General features: G+C 41.8%; 1 protein-coding gene across 1 annotated transcript in view; it reads right to left on the reverse strand.

The window, feature by feature from the left end:
- CACNA2D3 (calcium voltage-gated channel auxiliary subunit alpha2delta 3) overlaps positions 1–22,494 on the reverse strand; it is a 1,008,438-nt gene that overhangs the window by 201,151 nt on the left and 784,793 nt on the right. The window contains exons 19-21 of the mRNA XM_027835883.1: positions 8,514–8,585; positions 8,190–8,251; positions 6,596–6,663 (exon numbers count right to left, since the gene is read on the reverse strand). Coding sequence (XP_027691684.1) covers positions 6,596–6,663; positions 8,190–8,251; positions 8,514–8,585 — 202 coding nt within the window. The remainder of the gene's footprint in view (positions 1–6,595; positions 6,664–8,189; positions 8,252–8,513; positions 8,586–22,494) is intronic.

The following is a 22,494-nucleotide window of genomic DNA, read 5'->3' on the forward strand; positions in this document are numbered from 1 at the left end:
AGAAGAAGAAGAAGAAGAAGAAGAAGAAGAAGAAGAAGAAGAAGAAGGAAAAGAAAAAGGAGGAGAAGGAGGAGGAGAAGGAGGAGAAGGAGGAGAAGGAGAAGGAGGAGAAGGAGAAGAAGAAGAAGAAGAAGAAGAAGAAGAAGAAGAAGAAGAAGAAGAAGAACAAGAAGAAGAACAAGAAGAAGAACAAATATTTGTAACACATGTGCATAGTTAAGCAAAACAAATTCCCTCATTGGCCATGTTCAAAATGCATGTCTCCTTCTATCCCCTAAATCTATCACCTATCTGTCATGAAGTGGAGAGTTTGTTTCATTCTTTCACCTCTGCAATCATGGTCTTTGCATTGATCAATTATAGCTTTCACAGATTTTTGTCTTTAATGTATAAATTGTTCTCCTGGTTTTGCTCATTTTGGTCTTCAACTGTTTATAAAAGTCTGAGAAATTGTTTGTTTCTATAACATGAAGTTATATTATGAATTGTTCTCCTGGTTCTGCTCTCTTCCTTCAGGATCAGTTCACAAAAGTTTTTCTAAGTCTTTTTGAAATAGCTTATTATTTCACAGCGCAATAGGATTCCATCACATTCATAGACCACAATTTAACCATCCATTCCTCAATTGATGGGCATCTCCTTAGTTGGCAGGGTTTTTCACCAGCACAAAAAGATCTGATATAAATATTTTTGTACATGCAGAACTCTTTCTTATTATTTTTATCTCTTTGGGGTATAGGCCTATCATTTGTATAGCTGGGTCAAAGGACATGCACTATTTAGTAACATTTTGTGTGTGTGAGTAAACTTCCAAATTGCTTTATAGAATGGCTTAATCCATCCGCTTGTCCAACAACAAAGCATCAGTGTGTCTGTTCCTTTGGCCATCTCTACCATTTGTCATTTTTTGGTCATTTTTGCCATTGGTTAGATGGTACAGCCTGATCATGCTCACCACTTCTCCTCTGCCCTTTGGATGATATTTGTTTTAATTCTTCAGAGAGTGTTCTAGTCTGTCACTGCCATGCTGCAAGACCCATAGGAAGCTGATATTTAAAAAAATAGATCTTTGCTTTTATAGAGAGCTTGGGGGTGTGTAAAAGATCTTGGTAGTTTCATCAAGGTAACCCAGTTCCATCTCTTCTAATTCAGCTCTGGGCCCCTTTGATTCATTGTCCATTGATCCTGTTTGATTGAGAGGCATATACTGCTCAATAGGATGAGCCTTGTTTGTACAGTAGGAGGCAGTTGCATTTTGAATGTTTGTTCAATTGAATTGAATATTGTTTTGTTTTGTTTTGTTTTCATGTTGAACTGAGTTTGTAGGGAACACACAGAAATCCAGATGGGACATCTGGACAGAAGAAAGAATGCACAACATTATTCCGAGTCCAGAAGAAGGCATTTAGTCCAGTTGATGTCACTGTGACCTGGTGATGTCACTCAGTGCCTTCTGAAAAACACTTGATTTTTTAATTGGCAATCTGCCTTTTAGATTGAAAAACTTACTGAAGTCTTGGGCAATACTGTCCAAGAAACTTGATTTTGTGGCTAGGTCCCAGTGGCTGGATATGGGATTACCAACTTCATGGTAAAGCTTGAAGTAATAGGTTGAAGTAACCAGGAAGACCAGGGCTCAAGTCCTGATATGCACTGGCTGTGTGACACTGGATATGTATCTTACTTCTCCGTGTCTGGGGCAACTCCCTAGCATTTACCTACTACATCAAGGACAGTGTGAGACTGGTGATGGTTCTCCAATCTGCTTATCTAGCCCTAATCTCTTTGCTGACCTCCAATCTCACATCTCCAACTGCCTTCTAGACAGCTTGAGCTGGATGTTCTATAGAATATTAAACTCAGTATGTCCAAAACTGAATTCACTAGCTTTCTCCTGAAACCCTCTCCCCTTCCAAACTTCCCTATATCTCTTGAGGGCACCACCATCTTCCCATTCCCCAGGTTCACAAGCTGGTGTCATTCTCTACTTCTCACTATCTTTAATCCCCCATATCTAATATAATCCCAAAGCCTGCTGGTTTCACTTCTGTAACATTTCTCTAATATGCCCCCTTGTCCCCTCTGACACAGCCACTCACCTGGGACATCCCTTCATCACCTCACATCCGGACTCTTGCAGGAGCTGCTGTCTCAAATCTTTCCCCACTCCAGTCGATCTTGCCAAAGGGCAAGTCCAACTAGGTCACCTGTCTGCTCAATACAATCCAGTGACTCCTTAGCACCTCCAGGATCAAATATAAAATCCTGACATTGGTCTCTTGTCTGTTCCTCAAACAACATGAACAAGACACCCCCTCTCTTGGCTCTGGACATTTTCTCTGGCTGCCCTCATGGTCGGAATACTCTCCCTCACCTCCTGGTGTCTCTGGATTCTTTAAAATCCTAGCCAAAATCCTACCTTCTACTGGAAGTCTTTCCCAACGCCTCTTAATTCTAGTGCCTTTCCTCTCTTAATCATTTCCTAATCATCCCGTATGTAACTTTTTTGTATATATTCATTTGCTTGTATATATCCATTAGATTATAAACTTCCTGAGGGTAGGGATTATCTTTTGCCTCTTTTTATATCCCTAGTACTTGGTGCAGTGCCTGGCGCATAAATTAATAAATGCTTATTGACTCACTGGGATTATCTGGGGCTTTTCTTCTCATTTCTCATTTGGGAACACTTCTTCCCCAAGGCAATGATTTTTGGGGTGGGGTGGGTGGGTCTCATTTGGGTGTCTTCAGTTGCACTTTGTCTATTTTCACCTATTTTCACCTCTATAGGCCTGGGCTCCCACATCACCAAGAAAATATTGCCTAATGACAAACTAGAACCCCATAATAATGGCCATTGACTACTCTCTTGATGATCCTTGCCAAAGCCCTTTGCCTGGAACATGCACATGGCCCAGGAAGGAGCTTCTGTCACCAATTAGTAAGAGTCAACAACTCTAGGCTGCCTGCATGAATACCTTTTGGATGGGTCTCTTTAGCCACAGAGAAAGTGAAAAAATATTTTTACCTGTCTGTGTTCACATCTTTTCGTGAAAAGAAACAGATCCACAGAATGCCAGAATTGGAAGGGGCCTCAGAGTTCCCAGCTCTGACCTGAGTGAAAATTAATCTACCATCCCCAGCAAGTGGCCTTCTAGCCTTATCCAAAATAGATTCAATTAGTTTTTCACAGCATGTCTGCTATGGAAGTGTTTTATATAACTGTACATATACAACCTATATTTAGTTGCTTGCCTTATCGATGAGGGTGGGTGGGGAGGGAGGAAGGGAGAAAATTTGGAACCAAAATAGATTCAATTAGAGCAAACTCACTTGCCAATGGACAGCCCATTAGACTTCCTGGTCAGGTCTAATTTTCAAGAAGTGTTCCCTGATATCAAACCTTAATCTGTATCCCTGTAATTCAAACCATTGCTCTTGATTGTGCTTTCTGGGGCCAAGAAAAACAGGTTTACTGTGTCTTCCACATGACAATCTTCCAGATACATGAAGACCATTATCAAATGTCAATAGCACAAGCTTCAGAGGCGGAGAATCTATGTTCACATCTAAGCTCTGCTCCTAACTGGGCGACCTTAGATAGTTGTTTGAAATCCTTGGGATTCAATTTATTCACTGGTTAAAATGAGGGAGTGAGACTCCAAAGTCTCTGAGTTCCCTTTCAGTTCTAAATATATAATCCCACTATCCTTCTAGAATCTTCTATCTCCACAGTAAATGGCCTAGTTCTTTAAATTAATACTTGTTTTAATTAATTAATAAATATGCAGTTGGTTTGGGTTCCTTAATAAACCTGGTAATAGAATTAAGGACACACAGAATGAGAGTTGGAAAGAGTGTTGTAGGTCATGTAGACCTATTATTATACTAAAAATCCCATGGGCTTCTATGCCTCAATGTTTTTGATGAATGGGTATCTAGCCATTGTTAGTATACCTCTCAAGATTGGGGAATCACTATTTCCCCAAGCAATTCACTGTGTATTTGGGTAGCTCTTCATGTCAGAGAATTCTTCTCTGTAACAAACTGAAATAGGACTCTCTGCAGCTTCTGTCCATTATTTATTATTCCACCTTGTGAGACTAAGCAAGGCAGCTCTAATGCGTCTTGCGCATGACAGCCTTCTAAATACTTAAAAACAACTATTACTCATTCCCAAATCCACTTCCCACCCAGACTTTTATTCTCCTGCTTAAGCATCCCCAGATCCTTCCACTGATCCTCCTATGACATCACCACTAATCCCTTCCCTATCTTCATTGTTCTTCTCTGGATATGCTCCAGTTGGACAGTGGCCTTCTTACAACGTGGTTCCTAGAACAGAATGTTCTACCAGGGCAGGGTACAGAGGGACTACCATTCTAGTCACAAGACCTATCTGGGTAGCCTGAGAACATCTTCCAATTTGGGGTCAACAGAGAAAGCTCTTGGCTCACATTGGGCATAGAATACACTAAAACTCTCAGATCTTTTCCTTAAAAGTTGTTGACTAGCAAGCCTTCTCCATTCCTGTTTATTGATTTTTTGAGCCCCTGTAGGACTTTGCATTGATATTTATTGAAAATCATCTTGTTAGATTTAGCTCAATGTTAGAATCTGTCAAAACCTCTTTATATTCCATTTCTTTTGTCTAGATTGGTGATTACTCCCTGCTTCATGTCATCTGCCAAACTTAAAAAGGCATATTTCCAGCTCATCAACATCTTTCCTAAAATGTGGTTGCCAGGATTGAACTTGGAGATCCAGATGTGGTCTAACCAGGGCAGACTATAACAGAACTATCACTTCGCTTGTTTTGAACATTGTAGGCTGTTATGGTGACCTAGGATGGCATTAGCTCTTTTGAATGCCATGTTAATGAAAATGATTCACAGTGTAGAAATACAATATGATACTGAAATAGACATACATTCTAGCAATTACTGGAAACTATCGAAACTGGTCTGGCATGATTTGCTCATTGCAAAGTAACATTGTTTATTTGGTTTTTTTTTTCTTTTTTTCTAGTATTATATTTATGTGAAAAAGTTTTGCAAAACTTAAAGTGCTTCAAAATGGAACTGCTGATGTTCACTATCATTATTATCTCTTGGTAGTCAAACATTCATTAATGACTTCTTGGGTTAGGGTGGATAGAAGGCCTTGATCCAGATATTGCCTCAAACCCTATATGTAACATCCTGGGCAAGTCATTTAACCTCTCTTGTCCTCATTTTCCCATCTATAAAGGGTCATGATGAGTATCTTTACCTGAAAGGATTGTTGTAAGGTTCAAATAAGATAATATATGGAAAGTATTTCACAAACCTTAAAGCAACTATACAATTGGGGAAGTTAAGATCTCAATCAGCTTTATTGTTTTGGTCTATACCTATGGTTTCATGAAAATAGGGACCTCTCAAGTGAGGAAACTCCCTTCCCTAATGCATATTGGCACTTTTTCTGCAAGTTCTTGCCTTAGTGAGTTGCCTGGGGCACTTGAGAGAATAACTGAGTCTCAGTCAGGACTGGAATCCAGGTTGACCTGACTCGGAAATCAGCTCTGTGTCCTCAAAAATGGGATGTCTCTTACCCTCCTCCTCCTCATTCTCATAATTCAAATGATCTATCCAGTTAAGATGGAGTGCTGGACCTGGAATCACGAAGACATGAGTTCAAATCCTGCCTCAGAAACCATGTGACCTTGGGCAAATCATTTAACTTTTGTCTATCTCAATTTCTTTGTCTATAAATGAGGATAATAATAGAGAACCAGGATTGTTATGAGGATAAAGAGGTAATAGTTGTAAAGTGCTTTGTAAATCTTAAAGCACTATACAAATACCACCTATTACTGTTACCATCATCATCATCATTATTATTTTTTATCCATAACAAAGTTGGTAATGCTTCCTCCTTTCCTCTCTGCACATCTTCTGGAGAGTCACAACATTTGATCTAGGTCAAGGACTTACCTGGTTCTCTTGCCAGGATCTATGGCCTTCAGACTAACTGGATGTTTTAGTGATATCTCATAATGACCTCATATGTAGACACATCCACTTACAGAGAGAAAATCATCAAGGAAGACCAGAGAGGTGACATAATTTGCCCAAGATCATGAAGCAAGCTTGTGGCAGGGCCATTGAAATTCATTGCCTTTCTGTAGGGCATATCAAGGGATCTCCAAGCACTACCAATCCTGAGATTTGCATCTCTAGTTAATGATTATACCTACAGACACTAGTCTGGGGTGCAGGAGTCCAAGTGACTCCTGGCAGCCACGGAAGGCCCAATGGAAAGAGCACTTCGTTCTGGAGGCGGAGAATCAAGCTTTGAGTTGCCCTTCTTCTTGCCACCTCTGCTGCCTTGAGTAAGTTATTTAATTTTTCTGAACCTCCTATGTGAAATGAGGCAGTTGGAATTGTTGCCTTCTAAATGTCCAGTGAAGTGAGCGACCTAGCCCTGAACAACAGTGATGAAGTGGGGAAAGCAGCAAGGTCTAGCTAGCCCTCTTGCCCCTCACGCCCACGCTCCCACCCCAGTCTCATTATGATACCAAAGAAGTAGGAAGACAAAAGAGGAAGGACCTTACCTTCTTCTATGGTTACATTCCCTCTGAAGAAATATTTCCCGTGTCCCCTAGAGAGAGCCACACCTAAACTGTGCAGAGAAATAGAGCAGATCTTGAGGTTAGGCCCTGGTTGGAAGAGGCTTGAATGTTAGCATTTTTCTTTTCCATTTTCACACTCTCATTTAATGTTCTCTAAACAATTTACAGAAGAGTTTATTCAGAAAAAGAAAAGAAACATTCTTGATTAGGACTTGGGATTCTTGAGTTCAATCACTGTTTCTTGAAAACCAATTCTGAGGGGAAGTGCCAGCAACAATTGGCTGCTCTGTGTGTGTGTGTGTGTGTATGTGTGTGCGTGTGTGTGTGTGTGTGTGCGCTTCTAAGAGGTGTGGTCAACAGCTCAAACTTCCAGAAAAGGAGAAGACACATGCTCCCTTTGCTGGTGTCCAACCCTTGTGTGTTGTACTAAGGTGCTTCTGATCTTTGCTTCAATCTCATGCACCTGATATTTCTAGTAAGTAACAAGTCTGATTATACCTACAGACACTAGACTGCGGTGCAGGGGGTAGGGTGGGGAGGGATGCCTTCTCAGGAACAAAAGCCCAAATTTCCAGTTCTATCTGGGATTGATCAAGAATCTCATAAACCATATCATTTCTTTGTGACAATACATATATATATATATATATTAATCTCTCTCCTATTCTCATTTAATTTAATAGTAATTCTCTTTTGGGATTATCCAAATTAAGACCATTTTTAAAATAGCTTTCTCACTTGGAGGATCCCCTTACTAATTCATAAGGTCCAGAAGTCAGATATTGTCTAAGATCTGAGTTCCAAATAGAACATACTAGTGATCCTTCAGAATACCCCTCGTTGTAAATAGAATGAGCTGTACTTCTCAGAGAAGACTATCATTAATCAACATTTTCTGTTCCTTAAACACCAACACACTAAAGATCAGAATCATAAAAGAGCTTAACTGGTCACATTTTAAGAAAAGGATACAGATCATTAGTTTATCAGAAGATGAAAATATGGGGAAGAGAGTATTTCAATTACCAAAAAAACTGTTAGAAGCATGATATTGTGCAATAAAACTATGCCATTTTCACTATTATTGCTAATGGAAACATGATTTTGAGTTAGTTGAGGAAAGAAAGGACAGTTCCAAAAATGAAAATAAAAGAATTATAGGGGACTAGAGAGATTATGTCCATAGGTTAAGGAGATAAAAAGATAAAAGGTAACTCATTAGGTATGGAGAAGTTAAATGGTGAAGACCCCCAGGGACCCTTGGACACTTACAATGCCTTTCCTCCCTTGTGTCCCCAGCCCCGGTACTCAATGGAATTCACCAAAACCATGTGCTCAGGAATGGGATGGAAAGTCATGGCCAAAAGAGTCAGTTGCCCTGGGATTTTGCGGACCATCTTTCCAATTCTGGAAAAACCCCAGGAGCATCATGGGAAAGCCCCCTCCTTGGCTCTGTTCAGCCTTTTGACAGGCTACTTTATCATCTCTGGCTGATGAATTCGGTGGATGGCAGCAGCTTTTGTACAAACACAACTGATGGGCTGATGAAATGGCCAGGTATCATGGTAGGCTCTACCTGAAAGGCGTGCCCCTGATGTCAGTGTAATAGTAGTCATTTGTCATCACCAAAACCCGTTTCTAGATCAAAGGAAAAAAAAGTCATAGAGAAAAGAAAATAGTGTTAATCTGCCAAGTGTGTTTTCCAGAAAATAAAAACATTAAATAAATCGACACAATATGTATAAGGTTAATGGTACTCTAGGAATCTTTTTGGAGATAAATACAGACAAGAGAAAAATGACCCCAGTCAGAGAGATTTATTCCAGATAGTAACTTCAAAGTTAATTTTGCCCAGTGGTTGTCTTTAAATGAGGCTGGAAGAATGTTTTAGAAAGTGTACCCCTTTGTCCACTGTCTTCTTGACCTCCATGGAAAATTTCCCCGTCTTCCGATTCACCATGGCATTTCTGAGCTAAAAGAAGGGAATAGATTTGCATTATTACTTCTCTCAATTGTCATAGAATCCAGTCTCCTCATTGTCTGCCCCATGTTTGATGAAGGGGCCAGACTGGGATTCCCAAGAAGTAGAAAAATAACAGGTCTTCAATTTGGGTTAGTAGTGAGTCTGCTGTGCTCAGACTTGGGATCTCACAAACATCAATATCCCACTCTCCCCCCCAACACAAGGAAGGCTTAATCAATCAATGACGTCCACATATAAGCTGTGGTCCTTATGGAACCTTCCAGAAAGGCCCTGACCATGCTGATGAGTTTCTGATGGGACTGTGATAAGTAAAACTTAAGTTTTGAAACATCAGGTTCATAAAACATGAGTTCATAAGTCAAACTGCATTCACCAACTAAAACCCCTCACGGAGCAGGGGCATTTCCAGATTCCCCCACTTGTTCATATTAGTTATCCTAAGCCTAAAGCCCAACTACTACCATATTACTTTGTGTTTATTTTTGTGCATGTTACACTGTCCTCTCCACCTCCAAGTAGAATGTTAGGTTTTGTTTTGTTTTGTTTTGCTAGGCAATGGAGTTAAGTGACTTGCCCAGGGTCACACAGCTAGTAGGTATTAATGCTTATGTGTCTGAGGCCGCATTTGAACTCAGGTCCTCCTGACTCCAGGGCCAGTGCTCTACCCACTGTGCCACCTAGCTGCCCCAGAATATTAGTTTTTTGAGAGCAGAATACCTGAGTCAGGGTCAGAAAGACCAGAGTTTATATCTTGCCTCAGATACACTGGCATTGTCACCCTGGTCAAGTCACTTAACCTGTCTTAGCCTATTTCCTTATCCTTAAAATGGATATCCTAAAAAATATCCTAACTCACAGGGTTGGTGTGTAGATCAAATGAGTTTATACATGCAAAGCACTTTGAAAGTCTTAAAGCACTATATACTGGCCTTTGTATTTATCAAAGCATGATACGAGGTAGATACCAAGTAACTCTGCACAGTGGGTGAGGAAAAGAACAGCAATGAAAGAAAAAAAGAGTCTGTTTTAACTCTTTCTTTGCTAAATGCGGATGGCCAGCTTGCTAGCCCTTCTGCGTTCTCTGGCTCACATACAGGAGCTGCCCACCCACCCCTCCTGGAGGGCCCCTCAATGGATGACTCCTTCCAATAACATGTGACCTTTCAAAGAATTCCAAGGAGGGCCACAGACAGGATGAAGGATGTGCAGACGGAGGCCCCAGCGGAAAACTCCTCCGCAGCACGCAGCAGGCGGGAGAAAGGAGCAGGGCACTGGGGAGCCAGCCAGCAGGCCTCACCCCACTTGGCCCTGCCTTCATTTGATTTTTTCCTTTTGGAGAGTCTCAGGTTCACTCTGGCCTATTGAACTGGCTCACTAAATTCTGTTCGTCAAGATCAGAGTTAACGTTCTATGTCTCCGAGAAAGGAAGCAAAAGAGCACTTTTCCCCACTCTGGAGGAGGCATGTATAAAATAAAACATGGATTTTATTCTCTCTCTCTGCCTCTCTCTGTCTCTCTCTCTGTCTCTCTCTGTCTCTCTCTCTGTCTCTCTCTCTCTTTCTCCCGTATATATATGGGTGCATATACATGTATACACACATAACATAATATGGGCAATTCTGGAAATATTTTCTCATTTTAATTTTTGTGGTTTTGGACACAGAGAGCTGGTCCTAATTAACAGTCTACTTTCTAACTCCTCAGAACCGCTGCATTTCTCTTTAACATGGTTTTCATTTCTCCCTCCTCCTTCCTACCCCCTTCAGTTACTCAGGGTCTTCCCCTGCCACCGCCCCCATGCAAGGCGGAGAATCCCTCAAGAACCCTCCAGTCTTGCCAGAGCTCACCATCTCAAGCCAATGTGGGGGCCTTGGGAAAATGAGCCCCCCAGCAGCATTGCAGCTCTCACAGGGCTCTGGGACTGCTCCGTTGTTTCCACTAAGTCAGTGTATCCCAAAGTGGGGCCTGGGGAAGGGGGTTCCTGGGGCTCTCAGGTATAAAAGTGGGAGAGGGCTTCACAATCTCATCTAGGACTGGCAGGGGAAGCCAGAGAGGCTGAGGGAGAGGCTCTGATAATCATAAGATAGAATTTATCTCAGCTACTTGGGGAGAAGGGGAAAAAATCATCAAAGGTAATGAATTATTCTGCCAGGTCCCAAATTCTCTCCAAGGCAAGGGGAAACTTTAGTAAAAATTCTGGATAGGAATCTTCAGAGTCTATGAAATGTGGGTCAGGAGTTAGACTGTCCACTGGAGGTGCCAACACTTAACACAAGGAGAAGGAGGGCTGGGGGTGGGGGGTAGGTGGTATCAATGAATCCATTGAGAAGCTTTTTTAAGCAACTACTATGTGTAAAGAGCTGTTCTAGGTACTGGGGATAAAAAGACCAAAAAAACACATGCCTGCCTTCAAGCAGCTTATAGTGTGTCAAAGGAAATATCAGTGCCCATAAAATATATATGTAAAATGTAATAAGTAAGCTAAATTAAAATTCATTTGCAGGGCGAGGGTGGAGTCAGAGGAAGGACTAACAGCTGGGGCCATCAGGAACAGTCTCATATGGGAGATCATGTTTGAATGGAACCTTGGAGGAGGTTGGGGATTCTTAGACATGTAGCTGAGGAGGAAGGACATTCCAGGCACGGGGCACAGCTTGGGCAAAATCACAGAGACCGGAGATAGAGTGTGATGTGTGAGAAATGGGAAGAAGGCCAATGTGACTGGACGACAGAGTTCATAAAGGAGATTAAGGTGTAAGAAGCCTGGAAAAGGTAGGTGGGGGCCAGGTTGGGAGAGAGTTTACCTGCCAAACAAAGAGGTTTGTATTTGATTCAAGGTTAGTGTGAAGTTTCCATTTTTTTAAAGATAACAGGAAACTGGAATATTGAGCAGGGGAGTCACATGGTCCTTCTGCTTAAAGGAATGAGAATTTCTGGTCTTCACCTGAGCACTCCAATAGGTCCTTTTCTATGGAAGCATTGAGTTAGCTCCTCTATGCAGCACTGAGGGGGAATCTTAGTTTCTGTTCCCACTTCATAATGAAAATAACTCATATTTTCTATAGCAGCACATTATGTTTCATCAAGGGAATACAAGTTGATTTATCCCCATTTTGCAGATGAAGAAACTGAGTTTCAGTAAGATTTATCATCTAACCCATGGTCACCCAATTGGTAAGAATGAGAGCTTGGATTTGAATACAGGACCACTGACTCAAAATCTAGCATTCTCTCTGTTATGGAGCCCAGTGTCAAGAGTTAGAGGAATCTCAGCTTGGATGCTTTCTGCTTATGAGACATGGGGGAAGTCATTAAACCCCTTTGAAACTCATTTTCCTCCTCTACAAAATTGGGAGGTCAGACTAGATGACCTCTAAGACCTCTTCCAAATCTCAGTTTGCCATCCTGTGATTTCCATTCTGGGACTTTGTAGATTCAGTGCCAGTGGTGCCAAAGATGAGAAGAGCAGGAGGGCTCAGAGGACCACCCATCCCAAAATCCAGAGGGAAGAGGATAGAGATGTATCAGTGACCACATGAAGGTCCTAGAAACCTACAGATTGATTCAATGACTAGAGAGCTGGGCATGGAGTTAGGGAGAAACAAATGATAAGGACAAATGTGCCCAGTCTCCTCGGGTGCTCAAACCTGTAAAATGAGGAGGTTCAATAAGATGACCTCTAAGTTCTCATCCATCTGTAAATGGCTGACTCAATAGCTGATAAAAAAAAATGCCAAGGGCTTCCTCTTTGTCTTAGTATTGAAGTCAGCTTGAGATGCCCTGCTCTCTAATTTTTAACTATTTTTGGAGAGAAATACATAATAAAACTGGAAAGGTAGGTGGAAAACAGAGTATGGAAGGCCTTAAAAGATACTGACAGTTTGGTACCCCCATTAGCTTGTGAGCTCCTTGAGGGCAGGGGGCTACCTTTCATCCTTTTTGTATCTCCAGTGCTTAGCACAGTGGCTGACGTGTAGTAGGTGCTTAATATTTGTACTTATTGTACACTTATTATCTCATCATACAGATAGATGGACCACTTGTCCTTCTTCCATCCCAGTCCTCAGAGCTGTAATTTGGGGAGCAGCTCCTGCGGAGAAGGTGCTAACCTTTCCCACCAACTCTCAACTAATTGCCACCCAGAGGGAAGGGAAGCCACCAGCTAAAGCACGAAGGCCCTGATGGAGACGCAGGAGGCAGCATGTGCCAGGCAAATCAAACCACTGCTGCCACCTTGACCACCATTTCCCCTTAGGCTCCAATGGAGACAGATTCTGAACCCAATAATTTGGGCACATTCAGGCTTCCAGCCCAGCCTTCTGCCATCATCCTGAGAAACCATCTCAGGAGGGATGCAGACTGGGGACTGCTTTTGCATGGGCTACAGCCTCATCTACTGAAGATCCAGAAAAGAAAGGTCTGGTCACCAAAGTCCTTGGCTTTATCAACAGGTCCAACCTCAGAACCGATAAGATTTTATAATTTGAAATGACATTAAAGAAGAGCCTTCACCATCGGCTTTGGCGCATCACCTTAAGGACCATGGGACCTTTCCACCACATTGGCAGCTGAAACCTTCCTTGTGTGTTGGGTCCCCTATCAGAAGGGGAACTCCTTGAGATCTAGGGTCAGCTCACTTTTCTATGTGTATCCCCAGCACTTAGAACAGAGCTTGGCATATAGTAAGCTCTTAATGAGTTCTTTATTCCTAATATGTTCTTTTTTGAAATTTCCATCTTCTCAGACTAAAACAGTCTTACTGCTGAGTGTGAGATGATTTCAGATACTTGGAAAATTCCATGATGTCATCATGCCAAAATGTGAACAAGTCAGAACTTCTGAGTAACTTCAGGAGAAATGGTTCCAGAGGAAGTATAATGCTTGATATTGATCAGCTTTTTGAGCACAGGGTGTTTACATAGAGATTGTTTACCCACCCTTCTTTGTCTTCTGCTTTAACTTGCTGGGAAAATGGGGATTTGGATGTGTGTTAAAATGACACAGAGCTTTTTTGCCTGTGTGACCACGGGCAAGTAACAAAGCTCCCTTAGCCTTATTCTCCTCAGCTATAAACTGGGGAAGATACCAATAGTGTATACTTCATGGGGTTGCTGTGAGAATAAAATAAGGAACAAATTTTATAAGATATGTAAAGTTATTTGCAAAATTTAAACACTATAAGATTCTAATTATTATTTAATCATATTTTTAAAATGACGGCAGTGGGGAAAAGCATTCTGATAAAAGGAATCACCAATATTTCTCCTCTAAGCAGAATATACCTCAGAGAGATAGCTTTCCTTCAGCACTAGATTCTCAAGGGTTAGGAGATGCTGGTGACTTTGACAGCTCTTGCCTTCCTACATGACATTCTCCAATTTGCTAAATTATCTGTCTTAACACTCTGCATTCTCCTTAACTTCCTTTTTGACATCAACCTTCCCATCTTATACCCCATGAGTACCTCTCTTCTCTTGTAGACACACACAGACACACACACACACACACGCACATTTAGCTCCAACATATTAAAAAAAATCTTTCTAATCCTGGCTTCCATTTTAAAAAGATACAAAAAAGCCTTTTCTTTAATTATATTTTTAAAATATTGAAATGGAGGTAAGAATCCCCTCATTGCTACACCAATTTATATCCACATGGCTACCAGTGTGAGGGTCTCTCTCTCTCTCTCTCTCTCTCTCTCTCTCTCTCTCTCTCTCTCTCTCTCTCTCTCTCTCTCTCTCTCCCCTTACTCCTCTCTTCTCTTCTCTTTCTTCCTTCTTTCCTTCCTTCTCCTCCTCCTCTTCCTCCACCTCCTTATTCTCTCTTCCTCTTTCTCCTATTATTTTCAATATTTATGAGATATCTCTATATTCTCCAGAAGACAAAAAAAGTCCTATGAATAAGATGTTCATAAGAAAGTGATTCTGAAGGTAGTGACAGTAGCTTCAAAAGGTCTTATAAACTGTGTTAACAATTGACGTATGTACTATCTGTGTGACAAATTATTTGGACAGATTATTTCTGATCCCTGGGCCTTTGTTTTCTCATCTACAAAATGAGGTGATTGAATTAGATGGCATTTAAGGCCCCTTTTGCATCCCAATCTATCATCCTATCATCCTATGTCTTAGGCATAAATAGATTAGTTGTCATGTGAAACATGGAGAAGGAGGAGAAGGAGGAGAAAGAGAAGGAGGAGGAGGAGGAGGACAGGGAGGTCAGGAGTAATTTTCAACCTGCAGTCCTTGAGTCTTGGATTGAATTGTGGACAATAATTCTATAAAGTATTATGAAAGTGACAAATTGTGAGCACAAAGGGAAGTAGTAATTACTGAAAGTTATTACTGACTGATCATAACATTAAAATCAGTTTCCTTTTTGGACAGGTAGAACTGTTAATAGGCTGGGATAAAAGAGACTTTTGCACATGGTGAAAAAAATATAGAGGGTTCTGTTAGAACCTTGCCAAAACATTCTCCTTCTCCCCAGTGACAGCCCTTGGTCCTTGGCCCCCACCTCCTCAGCAGTAATCAGACTTCAACAGGGGAGAAAATTGATGCTGTCTTGGGGCAGGCATATTTTTCCCCTCAATGGAAGCACCCCAGATGGCTCCTTGCCCAAAGTATTTTCTTTTTGCCCCGTGTTAAAAAGTTATAGTTATGTCTCTATTAACATGGTTATCAGACATTGAGATCAAAGTAATAGTGTGGACACAATTAACCTAGATTTTAGCAAAGTGAGAATGTCTAGCATGCTGGTCTTGTGGCCAAATGGAGATGGAAAGGTTAGGCAATCATTTAGGTATGTAACAGTACTGACCAATGACCTCAATCCATATAAGAAAGAGTTAGCATGCTTTGTTGATGGAGTTCCTCACTTTGAAAGGGTTGAGGGTCACACTTCCAGGGCGAGTGTGATGACTTGTAATGGGAGTGCCTTGGAGAGAGGTGTGTTTCATACACAGACACTGTGCACCTGATTCTGGTCTGCTAGCCAGCTTTGATGCCCAGCACACTGAGGGGGAATTTGCAGGACACAGCCCAGCAGTAATGAAGTCAGTGGATGCTCTAGCAGTAATGCCTTATTTGGATGTGAACTTGGTGGTCTCAGTATTGTAACAGGCACTGCATTCAGTTTGATCCCAATCTCTCTAGAGACAAAGGTGGTATAGCATACCCCCTGTGACACTGAGGGAAATGTTTGTATTTCTGATTTTTGCTGTATTTTTTAAAAAATATCCTCTTATAAAAAACTAACTGAAGTTAATGATTTAAATAGAACTATGGAGCCAATCATTGGCATCTAAAATGGGGAGAGCACATGGAGTGGGGACTTGAATTAATAATTAGGAAAGAGATATCCTCAATTCCTCAAGGGAAGCCTGGGATGCTTTGGAGGGAAATGTCGCTGGCCTCAGTCAATGAGATGAGTTGAAAGTACTTGCTACACTTGTGGATGGAAATTTTTCAAATGATTAGACTCAAAAAGATGAAACCACACGCTTGGGTTGAACCTATGCTTTCATAAACAAAAGATGAAAATGACTTGACAAGGAAATAATTTGCGTGCAAAAGCTCTGGAGGTTTTTACCAAAGAAGGCGAGTAGTACAAAGTTCACTATGTATTAAACATTTGGTAGCAAAGAACAAAAGCCAATATGCCAATGAAATCTTACACTGTTCTGGGGAGTCTCAGTGATCAGAGAAAGGAAAGTGTTCATTCTACTGTACTTTTTCCCTGTCCCAACCACTTCTCCACTATTCCACTCAGTTCTGCATTCCAGGCTGTGCAGCAACTGACCTTTGAGGCCAATTTTTAAATTTACAGTAAGCATTTCCACCTCAGAAACTGAAAAATGCTACAGATCAGGGCTTGGTTGAGGGTATTTTGACTTCAAAAAGTCATAGAGAAAATGTTAACAATGGAGCTTGAAAATTGCATAGGTTTTTCTTTTTTCTTTTCTTTTTTCCAAAATTTGGCAGGACACTCCTAACTGGGTCCTATATTTTTTGAAGGGCATGAGGAAGCTGCAGGGTCCCAAAGTGGGTCATGAAGACAAGGGATTGGAGATGATGTAAGAATTGATGAAGGAAGTGGAGATATTTAGCAAGGATAGGAAGGGATTTAGAGAGAACATAATTGCTGTGTTCAAGTATTTAGAGAGTTATATAAAAGAAGGATTAGATTCTTTCTGCATGGTCTGAGATAACAGAATCAAAGGTAATGGGTAGAAGCTATAGAGGGAAGATTTGTAGTTTTTTTTTAAATTTGTTTTGTTTTGTTTATTTTTCTTTTAGCCTTTAATAACTAAAACTATTCAAATACAGAATGGACCATATCAAGCCTTAGCAGTTTTCTTTTAACTGTGTCTTCAATCAGAGGCTAGAAGACCACTCACTGGCCATTTTTTACAGAGAACCCTTGGACAGGTCATTTTGGGAATGGATTTCCTCTGAGTTTTATCCCACTTTGCTATTTCTTGGATTCTGTGACACTGAGATTTCAACAATGAGAGGACTACAAGGCACCATTGAGACTGTGTAGACACTGAGGACTTGTCCTCCTTTATAATTTATGATTCAGCTGCTCTTATGTGACAGTTGGGCTATGGGGACTTCCATCATTGCTGTGGATCACACACAACCTGCCCATTCCTCCTCAGTCTGGAGATTTCCTTTCTATGGTTGCCTATTAACCCTCCATACGGGTACCACAGATCTCCTTTGGGATTTTGCATATTTGATGGGTATAGCAGCATCACTTGGCATTTCTAGTAGTAGCCAATCCAATTCCCTTTCCAATTAGACAATATGTGTGGGACATACCTTATACCTCCTTCCATCAGCCATGTGTCATTCCATTCCCCATGTACAGGCCATCACACACACAGACACACACAGAGACACACACACACACAGACACACACGCACACACACACAATTATCTTCAGGATAGTAATCCTGAAATGCAGTTTGGAAGTCAGGGACTCTTTCCCAGTCATCTAAAATGGGGCACAAAAATCTCAAACGATATCCAACCCAATCTCTTCGTCCTCTTCAATTCTGGGCCCAGATCACTGTCCACCTGCAGTGTAGGCACATGTACTGATGGACTAACTTAAAGGAATGGCCATCCAATTGCATGTCATAGTCAAGACAATAAGCAACAATTAAGTACCTACCACGTGCTGGGAATGGTGTTTCAGTGCTGGGGAAACAAAGAAGGCAAAAATATGGTTCCTGCTCTCAAGGAGTTCCCAGTTTAGTGGGAGAGAGAGCAAGCAAATAACTTTGTACAAACAAGGCTATATTGGGAATATTCTCAAAGACAAGGCACTGAGGCTGGCCATCCTTTTGTTCATTTAGTTGCTGTTGGTTTTTTTTTTGTTTGTTTGTTTGTTTTTGTTTTGTTTTTTGTTGCTGTTTTTGTTTTTATATTAATTCCTGGTCTTATTTCCTTTGAGGAATTTTCTAAGGATACCTTGTTATATGCTGGGGCTTGAGGCACTCAGCACATTGCCATCTGGAGGACCATGCCCTGTATCCTCCAATTTGGACTCAGAGTGAAATTGTCTTCTGGTTTTACTTATGGCAAGAATGTCAATATTGACATGATTCACTGCCTTCAATGGGATTTCAGCAGATGTCCTTTTTTTTGGCCAGGAGGTTGAGAAGTGAAAACCATGAGTAATTGGAGGTTTCATATGATGTGTCAAAACAAAAACAGTTATCAATGAAAAATAATCATTAGTCAATTTGGGGATCAAACGATAATCAACTTCTTTATCCATGGACGAAGGGCTTGTGTTGATAGTATCAACAGGAAAATTCATGTTTACCTAGCGCCTAAAAGTTGCATGATTCTGCACACTTTCTGACATCTTTTCTGCCCCTTCCTCACTGTACTGTGGAAGAGAAAGGGGCTGCAAGAGACAAGAAGCTCAAAAGATGTTTCGCATTTTTCTTTGTTCCCTGGGTTGCTGTGGACAAAGAGCCCATCAGTAAGGGTCCAGCTTGATGGCCATGAGATGCCATCTGGGGCCAGGATCCTCCCTGAAGTCTTTATAGCTTGTTAATCCTTGGCAGAGCTCATGGTCCACCGGCATAGCCTTCAAGAACCAAAGTCTACCGGCATGCCAGGGAGATGGCTGGAAGTGGGGTCTTTGCCCGTCCTCCAAGCAGTCTCCTGTAGTAACAGTGTTTACTGTGACAAAGTTTATCTTTTTCTGTGTTAAGTGGTAGAAGATGTGCTTGGTTATTTATGATCTCAGCTCTCCTCCACCCCAGAGGTGTGCTTGGGCCAGAAACTACATCTCATCGAGTTTCACAATACCCACCTCCCCGGAGGGTCATGAAAAGCAAAGAGATTGTCATATATGGGAAAATATTTCACAAGTTAAAGCACTATTGTATTTTTATTACTGATAATGATATAGTATACACAATGCATATTCACACTAATATACTTGCATATGTATATATACATATATTAATATATATACATATATAGTACAATAGCATATATGTATACACACACTTGGCTGGGGCAGGAGGGAGGCAGGTGTCCAGGCATATGTTTTGATTGGTACCAGAAAACTCCTTCCACTAATTGAGTTTGGAAATTCATCTCCTCCTTACAATCTTAGAGGGTTATTTGGACCTCTGAGAGAGTAAATGATTTACTTAGAATCACATAGCTAGTATGGTTAGAGCTAGGTCTTGTACTCAATTTTTCCTGACTCCAGTACCAGCCCTCTACCTACTGTAGCATGCTGCCCCTCAGCTATCTCTCTCTCTCTCTGCTTATGTCTCTCTGTGTCTTTCTCTTTCTCTCCCTCTGTACTCAACCCATAGCCCATAGCCTATGTCTGTGTGTGCATCCACATGTATGCGCATGTCTAGAAATCAATCACATAATCAACGAATTATCACAACTAGGTCCAGTTTCCCTGTTAATTCAGATTTGGTTTGGAGCTTAGGAGTATGATAGTAGCAAAAATAAGCACCTGGAAACTTTGTCAATGGGATCACAGGATCCTACATCTGGAACTGGTAGGGCCCTTAAATGAGGAAGCAGTACTGCTGGAAATAGATTTTAAAAATTGGAGAGTCTAAGTTTCAGGAACCACTGAATGGGCTAATGCCAGTTTTTCTAACGTCTAGGCCAGGACAGGGCTCAGAGAACCCACGGGAAAAGTGCCTGGAATTTTTTTTTTTTTTGCCTCTCTTCCCAAATACCACCAATTGAGGAATAATGCCAGCTCCCATTTACATAGCCCATTCACGGTTTTTCCAAGTACTCTGTGTATATCATCACACCTGATCTGCACGACTACATTTTATTTTTTAAATCCATTGAGGAAACTCAGGCTCTGAGGCATTGTGAGTTGACTAGGTTCACAAAGCTAGTAAATGCCTGAGTCAGAATTCAAACTCAGTTCTTCCTGGCTCCAAGTTCAGTCAGGGCTCCATCCCTTCCATTACACCCCTTCTCTGGGGTCTCATCAAGTGAGAAAGAACATCAGGGACCTTGTTGAGACCTCAAAGATTATCTTGGAGTGGAAATAGTCCAGAACTAGGACTAGTCAGCCATGTGGGCTGACTGCCTCATTTTTCAGATGTGAAATCTAAGGCACACATATGTGATAAGACTTTCCCAAGGTCACACAGGTTTAAACATGGCAAAGCCAAGACTTGAACTCAGTCCTTATGAGGCCAAGTTCAGCCCTGGAGTGCCCCAAAGAAGTGGGACAATTAAGCTTGGGTGAGTTGAACCAAGCATCAATCAAAGCATCTGATCAAAGTAGAGCAGAACTCAGTGCCAAAGGCAGTTGGCCTTGGCACCAATTCATAGCAGGCTGCCTCTCTGGTTGCCACCTGGTTCAGCCTCCTTCTGCGCCGGACCTGGCCATTAGACAATTTTTCCAAGAATTCCCAGAACCTCTGACTAATTTCTTGCTCTTGTTCACAATGCTAAACCTGGAGAAGCTTAGCTGACCCCTTGAAGGCTGAACATAATCTGCTTATTTCAAAGTCACCAAGTTTCCAGCTGGCTGCCACCCTTCCTGTAGGTCCCTTCTGAGCCTGTTTTTCTTGAACAGGCTGCCTTCACCTAGATGTAGCTCTTGATGAACTCCTGTCAGTCACTTGAGAGGGGGCAGTGATTGCACAAAATTCTACAACATCATACTACTCATTGGTTGAGAGAGTTGACAAAGCTGAAAGCAAGATGGCCTCTCTTCCCACAGGACTCTAGGATAGGTGACTCCAGATTTCTCTCTGCAGGAAATGATTCCCTTATTGGGCAGAGAACCTTCTAGGACCTAAGAGAACCAGGATGGAGGATTGAGGAAAGGGAGAGAGGAAAGACAGTGGCTGAACAGGCTTGCCACTGTGGAAGGAGGGAACCTAATAGTTGGATGTAAAAATAGACTCCAGCATGAAGCACCTGTGGTAAGTGTCCTCCTCCCCAGCCAGCTGCAGCCCGGCTGTTCTGGGTGGGCTGCACTGGGTTGGGGTGGGGGGGCATAACTGAAGCATGAGATGGAGAAATTGGAGAGGGTCCAGGGGAGAACTACCAAAATGCTGAAAGATTTAGGAAATGCACCATGGGAAGAAAGGTTTATAGAACTCCAAAAAAAGAAAAGACTGGGGCGGGATTTTAATTAGAGTCTTCAAGTAAAGGAAGGAGTATGAGTTATGGGGAGCAGCTGTTGGCAGTTTCTCCTGAAGACAGAATAAGGAAAATGCTTACATGGCAGCAGAGGGGATTAGGATTAGCTGGGAGGTGAGGCTCAGTTGGATGCCAGTGCTAGCTCACTCGCCCTCCTGCCCTTCCTTCCTCCCTCCTTCTTTCTTCATTTTCTGTTGTCTTCTTCCCTTCTCTCCATTTTTACCCTTTCTCTTCCCTCCTTCCTTCCTTTTACAAACATCCAGGGTGGTACAGAAGAAGCATGGATTCTAAGGAACTGAGGTGAACATCCTCATTGAGTTTTATACCTGCATCTGTCCCCTTCTCTCCCCTCCCGTGGCAGTCACGCCAACCCAATCCATCTTCCACAAAGCTGCCCAAGGTGAATTCTTAAAGCCCGGATTTGTTTGTGTCACAGCCCTATTCCGAAATCCTCAGTGGGGAGCCACTGACTCTAGGATAAAGTACAAAATCGTCAGCCTGGTATCAAATACCCTCTGAAATCTGGCTCCTCTTGCCCATTTCTCCCCTCCTTGGACTCTCACTCCCAGCCAAACTGGCCTGCTAGCTCTTGCAGATGGGTAGTAGGCTGCTCTCTGAACAGGTGGTCTCCATGGCTGGAATCCATGCCTTCTTCACCTCCACTTATCACAGTTCAATTGTCACTTGCTTCAAGAGGCCTTTCATGATCCCCCAATTACTAGAGAATTCTCCCTCTCTCTTGAAATAACTCCCCCACTTTTAAACATTTAACAAGAGGAAGCTTGCTTATCCTCAGCAGAAGACCATTCAGAGCATGAAGGGGGATAGATCCAGCCTCAACCATTGATTCAGGTGAGCACAACTTGAAATTGTTTTGTACAACTCCAGATTCTGGTATTTACTTCTGTACGGATGTGGCATTTACAGGGGGTTCCAACAGTCTTAGTACATCAGTATTAAAGCTTAAAACTTATAGATAGCAATTACTTAATAAATATTTCTTGAATGTAATTGGATTATTTCTCACACTTTTGCTTCTTCCCCCTTGCGATCAAACATAAATGATTTTTTCCCATCATCGCTCACACATACACAAAAAGTTGCATGTACATCCAGCTGCCTGACAGTGTACAAATGTGATCGGCATCGTAGTCACTGAAATCACCAAGGATCCTGGAATTCTTTAGTGTAAATCTCTGGAGAACAGTCTTCCACTTTAACT

The sequence above is a fragment of the Vombatus ursinus genome, unplaced genomic scaffold (assembly GCF_900497805.2).
Source record: "Vombatus ursinus unplaced genomic scaffold, bare-nosed wombat genome assembly UNPS02014817.1, whole genome shotgun sequence".
In the NCBI taxonomy this organism is placed as follows: Eukaryota; Metazoa; Chordata; class Mammalia; order Diprotodontia; family Vombatidae; genus Vombatus; species Vombatus ursinus.